Source organism: Macaca fascicularis, chromosome 7 (assembly GCF_037993035.2).
Source record: "Macaca fascicularis isolate 582-1 chromosome 7, T2T-MFA8v1.1".
In the NCBI taxonomy this organism is placed as follows: Eukaryota; Metazoa; Chordata; class Mammalia; order Primates; family Cercopithecidae; genus Macaca; species Macaca fascicularis.
Genome location: NC_088381.1, coordinates 25,126,938 through 25,146,762, shown reverse-complemented (window position 1 = coordinate 25,146,762; position 19,825 = coordinate 25,126,938). Strand labels below are relative to the sequence as shown.

Below are 19,825 nucleotides of genomic sequence, written 5' to 3'. Positions count from 1 at the left end.
ATTAAATTCTTACCATCCTGACTGATGCTCTTTTCCTGAGTGGATCTGTAGCTTTATTATGTGGCTCTGGGCCACCAAGTGATGGTGTCCACTTGGATACGTGGCTGATCATTTCCCTGACTCTTTTTTTGTTATGGGGTGTTACAGTCATGTATATGTAGTAAAATTTGTGTTTGTGTGGATATGAGATATGAGAAGATACGAGAAGAAAAAGTGCAGTAAACTCACCAGACCAGTTTTTGACTCCTAGTCTGGAGAAGGGGCACGATGATTGTAAGAGCCAAGCACTTAGGCTGTGATAAAATAGCACAGAACATAGTTACGATTAATTCGGTTCCATCTTGGCCTTTCTGGAAAAGAAACCCAGAATTCCGATAATGTTGGAAGGAAGTTTGCTTATCATGGTAAGCCTGACCCTGATCAGACAGCAGACGTTTATTGTCCTGTGTGCAAGGCACGTGGCAAGTTCAGTAAGTAGACTGAGGCTCTGATTTTCATATGTTCTCAAGAGGGCCTCATTTAGTCCAGTATTTTTCCTTCAAAAATACATTTCTCCTACATAATATTATCTTAATATCTATTCTGATAGAATTGCTCCTGTATATAAAGGAAGTGGGGGTTTAATTCTGTGGCTGAAGATCTTCAGGGAGGTGTGGGGCCTGGTCAGACATTTGTCTCATTTCTCTGGGCTGTCACCAACTAGGGTGTTCCCTTGGGAGGCACAGACTGAATGTGAAAAAAGAAACTAAGCTTTACTTTGTTGCTTAACAGGATGCCACACTTTTACTCACTGCTTTCTCTGTCTGGTTTTACATTTGTTTGTGATTATAGAGAGATACCTCTCGTGCTCCTCACAGTATTTGATCATTAACACAGACCTTATCCTATTGCAAACTATTTTTAAAGCCTTCCTAAAAACAGGGTATTAATAGAATTGTAATTATGTGTGTTCCTAATTCTCATGTTAACTATAAGATTTTATAGTAAGTTATACACACACACACACACACACACACACACACACACAGGGTGGGGGTGAAAGTAATAATTTAAAAATATATACAATTAAAAATATTTCCCTGTCATCTTTCAGAGACCATTTTCTTGGGTATTTTTCTATAAATCTTATAGGCATATGTATGCATGTACAGATAAACACATAAATATATATGTATACATACACACATATGTGTGTGTGTATCCTTTTTAATACATGGAATATACTGTGCATGCAATATTCTGAACTTTACTTTTTATGTATCTTTAATTCATCCATCTATTAACTCATATGGATCTACTACGTGCATTTTCTTTCTTTCTTTCTTTTTTTTTTTTGAGACACAGTCTTGCTCTGTTGCCCAGACTGGAGTGTAATGGTGCAATCTTGGCTTACTGCCTCCACCTTCTGGGCTCAAGTGATTCTCCTGCCTCAGCCTCCAGAGTAGCTGGGATTATAGGTGCATGCCACCAAGCCTGGCTAATTTTTTGCATTTTTAGTAGAGATGGGGTTTTGCCATGTTGGCCAGGATGGTCTCAAACTCTTGGCCTCAAGTGATCCGCCCACCTCTGCCTCTCAAAGTGCTGGGATTACAGGTGTGAGCCACCGCACCCGACCCCATTTTCTTGTTGTATAGAACCTCATTATGTGGCTGAAACAGTTCCCTAGTGATGGCTCTTTAGATTACATTGAGTCTTTCGCTATTACCAACTTTCTTCTGCATACCTGTGTTTACATACACATGTTTATATGTGGTATAAATTAGTAAAAATAGAATTGCTGGATCAAAGGCTTTCCCATAGATTTTAAGCAAACCCCATTTCTCGTGTAAAATTTGAATAACATTTTAAATTTATTCCCTCTGCTTATTGCCATTACAGTCTCATATGAATAAATCCTTTAATGGTGCCCTGCTGTATAAATCACCAGAAAAAGCAGTTATGTACTACATTTTTCCAGTTATTGCTTAAAATTTCTGTTTTTGTCTGTTAAAATATTACCAGCTTCAAAACTCACCTCTTTGACTATAGTGAAACCTGTTTACCATTCTGATTGGAAATGCACAGTTTATGAAGTGAAAGTGATTTGTAACCCCCGAGTCTGCCTGATGCCCAGTTGGTGGCAGCAACTTTCAGCACCTCACTAATCTTTCCTCTAGTTAAAAGGTGCTTTAAACTCATCAGTATCTGCTGTGCACTGGTTCCTTCTCTCCAGCAAATACTGCCTTCTTGGTTTTCTCTGATGTGGCAGGTGACTACAAAATCCGCTTTGCTATTCTTCTTAAAACACACATATATGTTCCTTTCTTGCCAGCTCCCTCTCTTCCTGGATTAGAAACCGGCCTCATTCTCTGCTCACTGGATGTGTAGTCCCAGCTTATCTTCCTCTCTTCCCACCCTGTTGCAGGTGTTCCTTTTTTTTTTTTTTTCCTGTCTCCCCACTGGGCAGCGAAAGTTGTTCCACAGTGGAAATTTAGGCATCCTCGAGTTTCTTCCCAGCTTTTGCTGTGTTTTCTTAGAGTAAATTGCCAATTTCTGTTTTTACAGGAAATCCTTTTTAAAAAAGGAATCAGTGTGGTCCCCATCCACTCTGCAAAAATTGTGTTTTTTTCTATTTTCAAATGAGAATTGTTCAAGTTTCAAAACTGTGTGAAATAATACATGTATAGTAGTTTTCTTTTGCTTGGGCACTGCTTGATATGTGAAATGGGTTTATGAAAAATAATACAATCCTAATGTTATTTGTTTGAATTTCAATTCATAGGAATTTTTCTCAGCTAAATTCTAAACTGTGATTAGGCAAAAAGTGTGGGAGACAGTCCAAAAAAAAAAAAAAAACCCAACTGTACTTGAATAGCAGTAGTTATGCACCATTTATTTATGACTGCCTTATCGCTTTAGCTCCCAAGTAAGGAAATATTACTGTTTCCTGTCAAAGGGAAACGTTCTTCACAGTGAGATCTCCTTTCCCAAACCTTGGAGAAGATGGATTGAGAATTCTGCCCTTGTCCTGTGGTTTATAGGTACATGAGACCTGTTGTATTTGACACAATTTGTCAATGTGTGCGATTCCTTTTGGTCTTTGTTTATTTGTTTATTTTTTTCCAGAGGTCTTCTTGCCAGAAAAATACACATGGAACAGTTCATACCCAGGGTAGATTATGTGATGGCAAACTCCAAGGGATTAATTATGTAGAAGTCTGTTATTAAAATAAAGAACTGTAATAGGGAATACAGAAAAAGTTTTGTAGACTTTATAAAGTCCATTTTACTTTGTAAAGGGGACCTTAAGACTTCACCTGAAGTCAGATGGGCTAATAATTAAGTATGGGAAAAGATTCCTGCAGAGGTATAGTTTCCATTTATTGAAAAGATTAAACTAAAATATTGGGACACAATTTTTTTTTAAAAAAAGGATTTAGTATTCTTAAATAGAAGATTTCAGCAATTCCACACATGAAACAAGAAGGTAGAGACAAACTCTTTATTTACGGGACTCATTTTGTAACATTGAAGACATAGAGGTTGTTTATAAAAATGTGTAAGTTGGTAATACAAATTAATTAAAACATACATCAGCCTATGGTGAAATGAGATGACAGCTGATGGAAATGGAGTACAGACTTCCCTTCAGCTTTATTTGGAATTTTAAAGAATATTAAAATGTTCCTTTATTGTTTTGTGGAGCACATACTTTAAAAATTATAGTATTATACTGATGACTCTAATCAAGCAAAATACTAAAAAATTATTACAGTATTCATGTACTAGTTTGTTGGTTTTCTTCCAGTAAGCCAGACAATCAGCCTAACCACTTTGGGAGTTTTAGCTTTATTTTCAATGTGAAAATAAGATTTTAAAAATGTTTTCTTGAAAGAGAAATACATTCTTTTAACAATTTCTTTGTTTTTAAATGCGAACCCAGCAAATGGGCCTGCTTAAGCAACTTAGAATTTTTTTCCCATGAGATTCTTTGAAGGAACCGACATCAATAATGTATCAGGCCTGAGTTCTGTGGCCTAACTCAGGCGCATGACAGTTTAGTGTCTCGTGATGTTCAAGTCGATTTTGTTAGATTGTTAGATTGTTAAACCATCAAAGTCAAGAATCCTATGATAAACATTTTACCACTAATGTATCATTAAGTGGGGTTTCAAAAAGTTCATTAATTCAAGAAGGCCTGATTGAATGCCAGCTAGAGTTTAGTTCTGTGGAAGGCCAGAGACATATACCCCATGATCCTGGGAGTACTTCAGGAACCATAAGTGCACAGAAGGGTAGCATCCTTGGAAAGGGGGTCTGGTATTAAGTCTAAGCAAATACATAGTACCAATTGCAGCCATGGTAGGAAACATTTAGATAACTTCTATATGCTAAGCACTGTTCTTACTGTTTTGCATATGATAATTCATTGAATCCTCACAGCCACTCTACAAGCTGGGTGCTTTCATAAGCTTCCCTTCACAGATATGAGAGCCAAGGTATGCAGAGGTTAAGTTCTAAAGACAAAACTGAATGTTAACTTTTCTTTCTCCATTAATTTTAGTTATGGTTTTGGTTTTTCATTCCACCGGACAAAAATGCAGGCCCAAGACATTGGTAAAATTCCACTTAAAATTCCTAATATTCTTTCATGCTAGTTCACAAATCCTAAGTATGGTTAATCACATAGTATTATTTAGTCCAACAAGAAACTTTCTGCAAAGGCATTAATAAAACAGAAAGAATCATAGGATGTTAGAGCCAATGGGACTTTGTATAGCGTGTGTATTATATTTTAATATTAGACCTTGACTTGTATGAGGGTGGTAGGTAACCATTGCAGGCAGCCTGCTGGGCGTCATCTGGGCTTCTGAGCTGGAGGCATTGCTCCTTATGTTGTTCAGAACCCTCTTGCTGTCATGTCCCCCGAGAGAAATTTCTCTCTGAATAGGGTTGCAAGAAGTATTTCTCTTTCCAGTGGAAATTGGTATGTGTCTTAAATCGTGACCAGTCATACGAGTTATTTAGTTGTTTCTTTTTCATTTTTTACCTTGGTTGCCTGTAAGCTCAGCCCAATTTTTTACATTAAATTGCAACCATAATGGTAAAAAAAAAAAAAAAAAAAAAGCTCTGAGGTATCACTTACGATTGTACTTTGCAAATACTAATTCCCTTAAAACCTAAGTCCTTTATGAGGAAGATTAAGCTTATTTATTCATTTAACAGATGAAGAAGCAAGGGATGCAGAGTTTCAGTAATTACTCCAGGGACATAAACTAGTAAGTGGTAGAGTTGGGAAATCTAGCTTCATAGCTGGAGCTCTTAATCTTAATATTTTACTGCTTTTCAGTTACAATAAATCTTGTAGATGGTACATATTTTTTCCCATGCCCTTTATACCTTCATTTCCCAAGAATCTTCTCCCACCATTGCTATGTGGAAAGACTCAACATTTATTGAAGGCAGATGCTGTTACAAGCCAAGGGAAGCATCATTGTGGGAATGGGATTGATCAGAAGTGACTTTACAGTGAAAGTCTATTAGGGCTGGGCATGGTGACTTATTCCTGTAGTCCCAGTGCTTGGGAGACTGAGACAGGAGGATTGCTTGAGCCCAGGGAGTTGAGGCTGCAGTGAGCTATGATCATGCCACTGCACTCTAGCCTGGGCCACAGAGCAAGATCCTGTCTAAAAAAAAAAAAAAAAAAAAAAAAAAAAATCAGTGGTCAACAAGCTCACTTTTTTGGAAAACAGAGTTTTATTGAAACAAATCCATGCCTGTTTATTTACTTATTATGTATGGCTGCTTTCTCCCTACAGCAGTAGAGTAGAGTAGTTGCAACAGAGACAGTATGGCCCACAAAACTGAAACATTTGCTTTTTGGTCCTTTACAGAAAAAGTTTAACAACCTCTGATCTACATGATAAAAAGTGACTCTGTACTAGGAGTGAGAACTCGCTGAAGGCAGAGATCTTGCTTGTTTTATTTATCTCTAGGAACATCTAGGAACTGGGTATGTGACATGTGTTCAATAGAATAGTTTTTGATGGTTGAACTCAGCAATTTTGATGAACTGATTGACTGGGTATGGTTAACTATATAAACTAGTGCTTGGAGTAAGTATAGCTGAGAAATAAAGGAAAGATGAGTGAAAAATACATCAAGGGAAAGGGATATGAAGTGTCTGTGGTCTTAGGACATTGACTGCAGTTGGGCAGGGTTGGCACGGCGTGGTTCCATGTGACATGGTTTGTAGTGTAGTCTATGAAACGAGTGCTCCCTGGAGCTGTGCAGTTCGCAACCTTGAGCGATCTTGTGAGCTCATACATAGGTAGCGACATTGTTAGGGAAAGGTGAGGGACTAGTGGAAACATAAACATCACTGATGGTTGTGAAAGGCAAGGACGGGGAGCTAGTAAAGGATTCTAAGATAGGAACATGATCAGATAGAGAGGAGAGAAACAGATAGAGAGGAGAGAAACTAAAGACAGGAAGATTTGGATTTGGGAGGCTAATATAGGAGTCACAGTGAGAGTCCGTGATGGGCGGAGCAAATTCAGTGAAAGGGGTGAAGAAAGAAGAGGCTCAGGTGGTTGCAGAATTAATGCAGACAGTACTTGACTAGTTGGTTGGGAAAGACAAAGGGGAGGAGGACCTAGAATGCTCCCACCTCCATATATATTCAAACTTACCATATACAAAATCATTGTAGCACCATAAAGAGAGAATAAAGGGAAATGAGATCAGGCCTAGGCCCTCTACTACCATGAAACAAAGTATTTTCATTTGTGAGTGTTTGGGTTATTTTATTGCTACGTAACAAATTGCCCCAGACTTAGTGGCTTAAAACAACAATTTTATTATTTCTCATGATTCTGTGGCTCAGGAATTTAGACAGGACACAGTGGGGAATCTTGTCTCTGCGCCCCACAATGTCAGTTGGGCTGGAACAGGCAGTATGACTTCTTCACATATGCATCTGGTTCTGTGACCAGGCCCTGGCGCCTGCAGCCCTGTTTACTTGGGTGTGGTTTATCTAAATGGACCCACTGAGGTGGGGAATAAAGAAAGCAAAGAGCCACTTGTCTGGCTGTGCTGGGGGCTTTCCAAGTTTTAAAGCCCTCTCTCTCATGCAGTCACTTGCCTGAACCTGCCCCCGGGATGGAGCCATTGAATGTGTTTTTTTCAAACGGGGAGACTGAGCCCCAGATGCAGCGACTAGGCCTTGCTCAGAGTGGGTGTCTGTTGGGGCTGGATCTTGAACAGCAGCCTCCTGACCCTGGTCACATGTGTTAATCCCACATATTGACCGCAGGCTAACTCGAAGGGCTGGGGGCTGGCTGGCTGGGGTCACGTGGGCTCATATGTCCTTGACATTGGCTGGATTCCTTGATTCCCCTTTATGTAGTCTCAGCTTGTCCCCTTTCTATACATGGCCTCTCTACATGGTCTTTCCACCATAGCCAGACTTTTTCCATGGCAGCTCAGGATCTCTCAAGAGCACAAAAGTGGGAACTACCAGACTTTCTTCAAACTTAGCCTGGAATTGCATGACCTGGAATTCCATCCAAGTCATAGACCTCACCCAGATTCAAGGGTGTGGACTGACTATTAAGACCTACCTTTGAATGTGAGGAGCAGCACACGTCTGCCGGGAAGGGAGGAAGTGGAGCCATCTTTGGAGACCAGCTACCACTGCAGGGCAATAGATCTTTGAGAAGGCTAATCAGATGCTTTAAGTTTTAATTCTAACTTGGTCAAGTTCGATCGGCTTAGTTCCCTACTGGGGATGCCTCCTTGTATTTTGCTGCTGTAACTTCAGAATGAAAAAGCTCCATAAATAATTGCGTTTGCATATTCTGTTAGATTAATGTTAGGGCATTGTTCTTAGTTTGTCCACAGTTCTGCATTTAAAGAACTCACAACTGTCAGGAATAAGATTAAAGTTCCTAATGAACCAGTATGTTTTATTTTATTCAAATATGAGAATTTCAAAACATCTAACCTTTTTCCATTAGCTTTTAAGAAAATCAGCTTTTAAGATTATACATAAAATAAATTTAATGTGCAGTCACTCTAATTTATTAACTTTGGTATGTTTTAACTTTCTTCTGTATGAAATTTTATTTTCAGTTTCTATTTATAGCCTCAAATATATGTATCTGTTGGTGTAATCCACCTCAATTTTTTTAAATTAGGGGTTATAACTAATAAGCAAAAATAGGTTGCAATTGCTAATAGAATTGGTGTTGTAATGAGCTGAACTGTATTATTATTTTTGTTATAAATGGAGTAGCCACATTGTCAACAGAATAAAATTGGATTGGGAATATAGTCAAGTTTGCATTGTGGGTGTCTTATCCTATATCAAATCCTAGTTTTAAATTTCTTGTGACTACTGCTTTTTCAACTTAAGTGACTTTTTTTGGTTGCAGTTATCACTGACTCTATTTATTCAGCTCCCCTAGAGCAGAAGAGAGAAAGCAAAAATCCCTATCTCCACCATTCCCAGCCGGAGATGTATTCCAGACAGCAAGCAGGCTCAGAGTGGGAGAACTGCTCCTTTAAACAAGTGGTTTGGTTCAACATTTTGAAGGGTTATGAATTCCTAGACCATCAGTCATACTTACATTCAAATATAAGTATCCAAACACATCTAATTCCAAATATAGTACAACCATTTTATGATGTTGGTGTTGGGAGACGGGATTTATGTCTGCCCTACAGACACATTGTCTGCTGTCAAGTTTCATGGCCTCGAACTGAAGTATGGTAATATCTTTATTAATAAAGGCAATGTATTCCAGAGGCAGGGTTTCATTTTGTGTGTTTTTTGTTGTTTGTTTCTGCTTCCTTTTCAGTTTCTGTTTCTCCTTCTTTGTTGCCATCTTTTCCTTTTCTTCTTTTTCTTCATCGTCATTGTCTCATCTTTTTTGTAAGTAATTTCATAAGCTGTGCTGCAAATAAAATAGGGTGAATAGGAATATCAAATGAGAGTTAAAACCTTACGAAAAGTAAACAAGGTCTATGTAAAATACAAAATTTTTACCTGGGAATTTTGGGGTGTTCAAAAAGAAAACCAGGGTTAAGGTTTTTGTTAGGGGAGGGAAGGAGAAAGCCTGAGGGAGGCAGGAGGAGAGAGCTGGGAGAAGGTCTGGAGTGAAGAGTATTGCCACCCAGTGGACCTCGGCTGGACACAGCAGACGCTGGGTTTTGAAAGATACTGATGACAACCGCTTCACTCCCGGCAGCACTGGGACCGGGCGACCTGTGGTCTTCATCAGCCTCTTTAGGGGACAGAGAGCTTATGGAGAAGAGTCAGGGCATAAAAGAAAGACACTTGGATGCCAGAAAAGATTCCTATGAAAACATGCAGAGGAATGCAGTGGAAACGCAGATTAATCCATTGTCTGGTATGCACCTCTGTATATGGGACTGTGTCAAGTTTGATGCATTCCTCTTCCTGTAAATAACGGCTTATTGTGTATCGTTTCCCCTGTTCGCTCAGTGCTCATTTGTAAGATTGTGTAATCAGACTCTAATAGGTTCGTGCCTTTGATGAATAACTTTTAAAAGACCTTCTTATTTTTAAATGTTTTTGTTTTTGCCATTGAAATTATGGCTCATATCTTCTTCCATAGCCAGACCATCCATCTTTATAAAAATTCATATTACAAATTAGTTATAGTAGGACAGATTTTAGAAATGTATAAATGCTGAAACTGAGGCCCAGAGAAGGTCCAGGAACAAGTGCTCAAGGTGCTTATTTTCCTCTCCGGTTCGTAGGTGTGGAACCTGAGTCACGTGGTGGCGAGAGCTGGCCTAAGACGTGTGTGGTTGGGTAATAGATTGGGCCTCTTTGTGTTCCTACCCTCAAGAGGTTGACTGGTATCTGCAGTTTCTCCGCTGTGCGTGAAATAACCAAACCTTATCAATCCTGTGGGCATGGATGTTTTTCTTTCTCTCGTTTATTTGACCTTAGGCAGTGTGGTTAGTCTCAGTGGTCAACCCTGAAGCGGTGATGCTGTAGCAGAGTTTTAAATTCTCAGTACTAACCTGCTGTCAGTGGGAACCTCCACGTTAGAAGGGATTGGGTGGGGTGGGACGTTTTGAGGGAGGTAGTTGTCAATGAGGGTATCAGTCAGGTGGTTGGAAAAAGAGAAGTAGTCTTCTCTGGCAGTCTGAAGCATGACTCCTCCCCAAAACCCTCCACCACACACATACTCACACTTCGAATTGGCAGTCAGAGTCAAATGACCTGAGATCAACTAAGGCAGTTCTGGGTCTGTGACTAAGCTTGGTCTCTTGTTGTATAACTTGCTGGCTCAGTTATCCAAACTATACATTAAGAGTTCATGTAATAAACGCGCTAAAGAAGAAAAAAATTCTCGAATTCTTGTGTTTTCTTCCATATCATCTCCCCTAATAATACTGTAAAACATCTGCCTACTCCTAGCGACAACTATATTTTGAGCATTAGCTGTGTTTGAATAGGACCCAATGCTTCATTTTCTGAATGAACACCCTGTCTTGGGCTTGTTGATATTATTACCTTTTTTCCCAATGATTCTAGGCAGAACTGCCCTTTGGAGTATCTTTCTCTCCCTTTACCGACGGGGTTAATGTTTGAGGAGATGTGGGCAAGTGCTTTTCAGTGAAGGACTTGATGTGCAGCCTTTAAGTTGACAAATAGTTTTTTAATCTTTCATGGACTGCTGCTGCTTCACACCCCAGAATTGAGGCCACTGACCTCAAGTTTGCAAATTTTATATCCCATTACCACCCTGTGAGCTCCGTACTCCCCAGGGCCACATAGTCGATGTTGTAGCTGGAATCTGAGAAAGTGCCTGAACATTTCCTGAAGAGTTGGCTAGGAATGTTTGACAGTTTGGTCATAAAAACCCAGAGCTAGTGGCTGGGGTATGTGTTATAATTACCTCACACTATTTCCTATTTGAGCCTGGTGGTGGGTAGTGGGGTAGACTGGTATTGATTGTGGGACCATATTTTAAAGGACCAAGGAGTCATTTTCAATGATTGCTAGTAACCATTGGCCACGCTTTCAGGGAGGTTTGGAAGTGTGGAAATAGACAGGCTTTGGGTCAAATCCTGTCCCCACCACCTACCAGGAGGAAACCTCATACGAGTGATTTGACCTCTCTGGGCCTCAGTTTCTTCACTTGTAAATGTGATTACATTACTCATCTTTCTCTATTGTCTTAAGATTTAATGGGATGGTTCATTTCAAGTTCTCAGTACTGTGCCTGACATGTTTAGCTATGATGATGCAAATAATTATAATGCTGTGACAGATAAGGAAAATGAGGCAGAGAGTCAAACAGGCTATTTATTATGGCTAAAGCAAAAATTTAGATAATCATTCCTATCTGGATACCACAGTCTCCACTTTCTCATCATAGAAATGATTATATTCAGAAACAGGAGGCAAACCTGAACTTTAAAATATTCAAAAGTATAATTTTAATGGAAACTTACTACATCTGTGGAGATCTGGTTATACTTAAAGGCAGTTTGGAGGTAAGTTTTTATTTTTAAATTTTCTCTTTCCCTAAATTGCGTTGTCTTCATTGGGAAACAAACTTACTAAATATTATTCCTTACGAACATGCACCCCCTCAACTCTTCCAAAAAACTTTGCAGTTTTTAACTGGCAGATCTGTCAAATAGGCCTTGCCTCTTTCCTGATTAATACATTTTTTTTTTAAAGAGATGTTGTGAAAAGAATTTAAATTTTAGTAAATGGAAGGACTGGGTTGAAAACCATTCTCTTTGGCAGCAGTGCAGAGATACCCTGGGAATAGAATTGTTTCATGGCAAGGTGGTGGGCCATTCTTGAAATGTGCTTTAATTGCCTCTGTTGGAGTAAGGATTTGGTTATAATTGGGTAGCCCAGATATCCACCCGCAATTCTTAGCCACACTGCCTTTCAACCTACAATCTCAGAGGTAAAGAGATAAACCCTCTTTTCCGGATTCCGCATATCAGATCTCACGGAGAACTCCGGCATTGCCCCAGTCACACGCCCTTCATTGTCACCAAAGAAATAGGGTGCTCCAGCTGGTCAGGACCGAGCCATGTGTTAGTCCTGCCTGAACCGTGTGGAATGGGCTTAGGAAAGAAGAGTTTGGTTAGCAGAGAAGGGGAAGGGATGCTGGATGGGTAAACACAACACATCTGCACTCCCAGGGAGAAAGCTCCCTTTTCCACAGCATCAGTATTCCCTCCACCCACTCTGTTATCACTGTCCTCTCTGGGTGCTTTGTGGGCAGGCCTTGCATGCACGATTGAGGACAGGCTGACTCAGATTGGCAGCCCCTGAGAAGAGCCACTTTCTAATTGAGCGTTCCCTTCCTTTGACTTCATGCCATGCAGCAACATAATGCTCATTTACTACAAAGAGATTCTTATTCATTCTTCTTCTTCTGTGTCCTCTTTCTCTTGAGGAATTGAAAATCTTTTTATTTGTAAATTTTCTTTTAATGATTTTCATTTTGATTTTAATGAGAGTTGACTTTCAGAGTGATCTGAAACTATCGAGCATCCGTGAGAGTGGAACAAAACATACATTATCTTAATTTAGGCATAGCTTTCGTAGAGTTCCTATACGCTGCACCCTCCATGCCAGCTCTGGTTAACTGATTGGCAGTAAACTCTAAGAAGTGGCGGTTGCTTCATATTCATTCACAGCCTGTAAAAATAAGAGTAGAGTGTTTTAAATAAGGAACTATTTAAACAGATAATAGTTATTTTTCTATTTGCCATTGAAAATGTTCAAATTACTTAATGTCTGTCATCCCCTTGGGGTAAATAACACCATCACCAACAGAAAGTTTATAAAAAAAAAGTAAGAATATAAAATCAAACAAATAAATACCAGATACTTTCTGTGCTCTACCAACTTCCTGGGAAAAAAATAAACCTCAAATAAAATAAACTTTTCCTTTTAAAGTTTTGAAAACCTTTCAGGTATTTTACAAAGATAGGCGAACCACTTTTTCTCTTTTTGCTTGTAAGCAGGTTCTAACTTAATCCAGACATTATTGAACTTTGACAGAAGACAGCAGGGTCTAATTTGACTGCAGACTGACTCATCTGCTCATTTGCATTTGAGACCTTCCTTGAAAATAGGTTGTTTGACACACATTCTCACACATTGAAAGGTCAGAAGACATACCAGGATTCTTTGCTGACTGATTTCCTCCCATCATTTCATATTTCCCAGGACCCTAAGAATTCTTCCACTTACGCACAGAAAAATGCAAATTTAACCTTTTTATGAACCTGATACAAACAAACCCCCTCCCCCAAAACACATCTTTTGTTCACTGATGGGTTTATGTTTGTCATCAAAACAAAATGTCTTTATGAAAATGGGTCATGTCAAAAAGGACCTGTGATGCCCAAGGGGATCTATCCCCTGAACCAATAGGTTAATTGTTTGCACAGGTGTAGTGAAGTAATTTGTTCTTGGATTCCCCATGTAGTGAACTGCAACCTTATTTAGTAGCTGGCCACTTAGTAGAAACACTTTGGTTAGTTCTTGCCACTGATTTAACATGGCACACATGTTGGGATTGGACTGTTATTGTCTCTTAATGGAGGTCCCCTCCCTCTCAGGAATGTTGAGCTGCGTAGCAGATAAAGGTGGTTCTTCAAGTGAATGAAAACAGAAAACAAAAGTGTGGCATGACAGCATGTAGGAGACTGGATATCAGGATGGACTAGGCCAGGTGCTCCTGCAAGTCTGTGTTTTTGAAAAAGAATTTTATTTAACACAGATGTGGATAATTTCAAATAGATGCAAAACTAGCGAGAAGGATACAATGATGATCCAGCTTCAGCATTTATCAATTAATGGTCAATCTTGTTTTATCTACTTCTCTCCCTCATTGCATTTATTTTGAAGTAAATCCCTGAAAAATCATTTTACTTTTAAATATTTCAATGTGTGTCCTAAAAGGTAAGGGCTGTTTAAGAAACATAAACACAGTAATATTAGTCTGTTTACCGTGAACACTAATTTCTAATATTATCAAATATTCAGCGAATATTTAAAATGTCCTAATTGAGTTATAAATTTTATTTGTTTTTTTGCAGTTTATTCAAATCAGGATCCAAAAAAAGTCCATATTTTGCAACTGGTTGATCTGTCTTAAATATTTTTGAATATATAGATTGTCCCCCTGTCAGTTTTTCCTTATAATTTATGTATTGAAAAAATAGGTTCCTGTCCTCTACAGCAGTGCTTCTTAAGATGCCCGTCCACAAACTCCTGTTTCTGGTCCGTGATGAGATGAGAAGCCAGGGTGTAAATCCAAAGTATGTCACTAAGCACACTATTTAGTTCAGCTTATATTTTATTCCTAGGGAGACTTCCTCAACGAAGGAAGCAGTGAGATGGTTTAGATTCTAGCTTAAGCTCCTTATCTCATTATAGACTAGTAATGTCTAGTTTGTAGACCAGCGCTGGCCAGTTCTTGGACCACGCATGGCTTTCACTGTTGGAGAGTTTCTTGCAGTCCAGTGATGATTGCATGCCAGTGGGATGGTCTTACCATGTTTCTCAATCCCCTGTGTGTGTTGTGAATTGCTAGTTAGAGCTAAATGCTTTATTAAACTCAATTAACTTTTTGTCAGGAAGACTTTATAAGTGGTATGTGTCCTTCCATTAGGAGGGACATCATTACTACCAGTCTCTCTTTTTGTGTTATTAGCAGCCATTGATAATCATTTTCTAGATCTATTTATTAGGGTGGCAGAATGGGGATATTCAAATTCTGTCATTTCCTATTGACGTACTAATGCTGTAAAGTTTTACTCCTAGTTTTGAACTTAGGCTCAACACTTCACAGCCAGTAATGTTTGCAATATGCTGGATCTGATTTTCTTATCTGCGACTTCGTTGTAGAAAAATTATTTAATATCTAAGAGTAAGGATTGGGTATTATGAGCTATGAAATTGTGGAAAATTCACACAGAAGGAACCTGGCGTTTGAAAGGGCTGACAGGGAAGAAAATAATTCTGCAAAGGTTCATTTATCCCATGATCTTTTGTGAGTGTCGAGATAGAAGCACTCAATGTGTTTTTGTTTTAAAGTAAGGAATTTCAGGCAAGAACCTTATGAAAAGTTGGTAAGATTTTGGACTATGGGGTGGGGGGAAGAAGATATTTGCAGAGATTTTAACATTCAGACGTGAATTTTTGTACCTTCATTTCGGCATTGCTTTCTCAGGAATGCTTCCCCCACCCCCCCCAAGAAATTGGAACAAGTACAGTCTTAGTGATTCAAATGAAAGATTCTGAAAATTACTGGTATGCCCAGTCCCCTTCGGGGAAAGGAAGGTAGGGACGAGAGCTGCCCCAGGAGCTCCTCCCCAACTGTTTGTGGGAAATGGTGCATGTGCATGTACATGTGTGCCAGGCACATCCTCCGTGTGTTTCATGTCAGTGAAACATGTCCATCATTCTCTAAGGCCTCATGTATTCCTACCTGATAGAAAACTTCTGGGTGAAATGACAGGCTTTTGGAACTGATTTTTAGTCAGTGGGTGCTGCTACAGAGATTTGGAAGCCCTTTAGGTATTCAAGATGGATGTATTTCTCTCTGTTTTGACATCATCATCACCACTTCAGAAGTTGTCATGTTGAAGCTTTGTGCTGGCATTTAGCACCTGCTCTGCTTAGTTATAGCTTGAAACACAAATACTGTCACATCTTCTCTGGAGCTGGAAGGGTGCTGAGAGGACAGTGCTGGCATCACTCACACTGAGAGAGAAATCTTTTGGGTTGGATTTCAGAGAACTGTGCTGGCCATTGGAATGAGGAGAGTCACCACTTTGTGTAATGGACAACATCCCAGCAGCCTCTGAATTAAGTCACAGAGACGTGAAATTGGAGGGTTTTTTTTAGAAGATCATTGGATCACCCAGGCCTTCGAGCAGCTCATTGTCTTCCTAAGCTGGGTCAGACAGTTGCCTGCGTGTCCTGATGGTTTTGCTTAGAGCTACTTTTCAAAAGACAAGCTACACCCATGTTGAAATGTGTGTACTAACACATTCCAATGCCAGCTCTGAGTAGGTTTTGAATTATCCACATGTTGAATCTTTCTTGTGCTCCCTACACACCCACTTGCTCAAACATTGAGCATGTTAAGAGCTGACTAATGTTTTTACTGGAGGGTGCAGGACAGAATACTCATTCTCTACTGGGAAATGCAGAAACTATTTAGGAAACAGAAGTGCCAGTCTATAGGAGTGAATGTTCCTAAAATGTGTTCTGTTTACATTGTTTTCCTTTTCTAATGCGCTTCCCAAGCACTGTCTTATTTCTTTTGCAAACCTAGTAAAAGAAATCAGAGCACAAAAAATGATGTACAAATTCGTTTACACAAAAAAGAGAATACATTCTCTTTGGAGTATTTATGGAAACATCGTTTTAATCTCTAATCTAAAAATCTTTAGCACTAACCTTGGAATGTTTTATTAATAAAGTCTTTTGGTTTTTAATTAGGGATTTATGATGTTTCCATTGTGTAGCCTTTGAAAAATTACTTCACTTCTCACATTTTCAGTTTCCTCGTCTGAGAATGAGCACACCAATACATTTTCTTGATAGGGTTTGGGGGAAGAGTAAATTTTATAAATTAAAGCTGTCTAATAGTTGCTAATTATTATTTTTATTCCACTGCATGACTTCACATGGACTAAAGTACTAATCTGGTTAAATTCCCTCAAATTTAAATTAGACTATCTTTATTAAAAATTTTCCAAATATCTAAATGTTTAAAAATAAATGCTTACAACTTTGTTTCAATCGCAAAATTAAAAAAAAAAAAAAACTGAAGGTTTTGACTGCCAATATTGTGAAGTGTTAATTTCAATGAAATAATCTCAGCAACTGCATGCTTTTACCTAACTTCTTCTGACTTTGTAGAAACTTAAAATCTGTCAGTGATTTATTTATTTACCTTTGTTCCTGAGCAACAGTATTGTCCCTGTTTTGATGGGAGGGCTAGACAGAGAAATGTTTTAAAGATCCATGGCCTGCTGACTGCCGTGTAGTATGGTTTGAGCTGCAAGATCTCTGAAGCTTTTGTGGCTATAAATGTTTCTAAATGATGCAACTGAAACATGGAAGAATTTCACTCTCATACCCCATGTATTCCACTTATGAGTAATTGTTGTTATGTGTTTGATTTTTTCCTTTTAATTTTCTAAAATTTAAAAAAGTAGATGAAATGATATTGATTTCTTACTGGTAATTACACTTTTCTTTCTTTCTTTTTTTTTTTTTTTGAGACAGGGTCTTGCTCTGTCACCCAGGCTGGAGTGCAGTGGCATGATTGCGGCTCACTCTAGCCTCAACCTCCTGGGCTCAAGTGATCCTCCCACCTCAGTCTTCCAAGTAGCTGGGAAGCTACAAGTGCATGCCACCATCTTGACTAATTTTAAAATTTTTTTGTAGATATAGGGTCTTGCTATGTTACCCAGGCTGGATCTTTTTTTAAAAACTTAGTTTCTTATAAACATATCCACCTTTTTAAATAAATTAAATACTACTCTTACAGAATTCTCGTTAACTTATGTTGTCTTGGTGGTAAATGAAACTCTAACCTTTAAGATTCAAGTATTGTGTTAGGTGTTGGGATTGTAAAGATAAATCTGAATTTGCTTTATTTAGGAAACTTGCAAAAAAATAAATAAATAAATAAAACCCTGGCAATTTCCAGTTTTAGGAGAGGTGAAATGCTTGAATAATTTTGGTATGAGACTGAAGTCAGCAAATAGGATTCAAAACAGATTTGCTTCCTTGCTTCACGTGTAAGCCACTTGTGCTAGAAATCGCTCACTGAAGTCCATCTATGAGCCAGTCCAGGATACTGATTTTATGTTATAGTGGTTGATGGGGTGGAATCTTCTGGTCTTTAAAATAAGTCAGGTGCATTGAGGATGAGAACTCTCCAGGTTTTAAGTCTCTGATTCATGGACTTGTGGATGTCCTGTGTTGGTCCTAATGGTCTCATGCAGGGGGTCCAGAAGGGTGTCAAGCCTGGGCTGGGATGGCTCTGACTCTGGCTGTCCTCTCAGGACTGTGTGGAGTTGCCCGAGTTTAAGATGTTCAGTTCTCATAGATCACTGGGCAGCTTACTAAGCTGAGGCATGGTAGGTTTGAGTGGCCAAGCTTTCCTCTGGTTGCCTGCCGTGGAATGTGTTTTCCCATAGAAACAACATTTTAAGTTGTGGTCAGGTTCCCAGACCAGCCCACAATAGCCTATTCAGCTGATAATGCAGCTGAGAGACTGCTATTTGACTGATCTGGAGACCAAACCACCACCTATTAACATTGTTTCTATTGGACAGGCCATTCCAAGTTCTAAATACTAATATAGAAATGAAATTTTGGAGCTCTACCTGTTTGTCAATTGGAGCTGACAGCATTCGGAACTCAAGTATCGAATCACCCTGCACTCTAGGTTCCTGAAAGACCTCACTCTTTCTTTCTCCTAAGTCTGACCCCATTGGCTGGTGTTCCTGTCTCTTCCTGGGGCTGCCAGTACATTCAGAAGATATTATCTCCTTGGACAGAGCTCTTGTTTGAGAATTTCTGGGAAGTGGCAAGAATCATTGCTTTAGTCCCCAATTCCTTCTGTGGGTGGTAACAGAATTCCATGAGCTCCACCCCCAGCTCCGCCTCTGGCCTGCCTCTGTGCAGGCTCAGAATCCCCTCACCACTTGTTTTGTGTTTTCAATCATTTCTATAATTTCCTTCACCCTCTGGAAAAGTACAATGTGGCTTCAACTTGAATACACGGAATGAATATCCCAGTCAAAGAAAAGCTCTTGATGGACCCTGAGCTCCCTGGTGAAGTCCAGGGGTTGCAGAGTTCTGGGAAGCAGTTCTTTACAGGGACAACATGTTCTCATCATGTCATTGGCCATATCCTCTCAGATGCTCCAGAAGCAAACATTTGAGATAAGCTGAATTTTCTGTCTGGAAGCAATGCTTCCTCATCCTTAGAGGGTCAAATAGTTTAAACTTCATGAAGAAATTCACCTCTTTCCATGTATGGGAACGACTTTTACCCAACCAACCAGACATGTGACGCCAGTAGGCCAGATACAGATGCCCTCCCTCGGAGAAGTGATCCAGTACACACTAGGACAGCCAGTTATTCAAATCATTGCCTTGAGAACTTTGAGGAGTCCATTCTGCTGGTGTAGTTTTCTAAGCAGACAAACAGACTTTGTGTTCTCAGTGCTGCTTCATCCAGAGTTCCAGAAGCATGAAGTGAAGAGTGCTAACTTGCTGCACACATGATGTACTTTAAACATCTGTGCTTCTGGTCTTCATGGATCAATTGTCTAGTTTCCTGTAGAGTGCATCCCATGGCTTTTTGAGCTTTAAATTTTTTTTTTAATATACACACACCACCTATAAAAGATTCCAACACGATTTAAATTGACTGTCAGTCTAAAATGATGTCCCAGATCTGAGGAACTGCCTTTGCAGCTTTGTTTCCTAATTGTCTTAGGCTGTGTGTGTGTGTGTGTGTGTGTGTGAGAGAGAGAGAGAGAGAGAGAGAGAGTATGTGTGTGTTGGGGAGGAGGGTGCACGTGTACATGGCCTTAAATGGTGACAGCATTTTTGGACCCTAAGTTCTTGGGCTATTGCTTTCAATCAACACAAAATCTCCATGAAAAGCTGAGGGTACACAGCAAATGAAACTGTTGATGCAACACCTGTGTGCTGCCTGTGCTATGAGTTACTCCAGTTAGCAGTGGGAAAAGCCTTCATCCAAGCAGCACATCCAAAGATACCTTTCAA

General features: G+C 39.4%; 1 protein-coding gene across 2 annotated transcripts in view; it reads left to right on the top strand.

Moving 5' to 3' along the window:
* FBN1 (fibrillin 1) overlaps nt 1-19,825 on the top strand; it is a 236,321-nt gene that overhangs the window by 2,046 nt on the left and 214,450 nt on the right. The window contains exon 3 of one of the 2 annotated variants that reach the window (XM_073995762.1): nt 590-853. The exons of the other annotated variant lie outside the window; for it this stretch is intronic. Within the exon in view, the coding sequence (XP_073851863.1) occupies nt 590-749 (160 nt within the window). The 3' untranslated portion in view covers nt 750-853. Of the gene's footprint in view, nt 1-589; nt 854-19,825 lie in introns of those variants that run through there. 2 annotated transcript variants of the gene reach the window in all.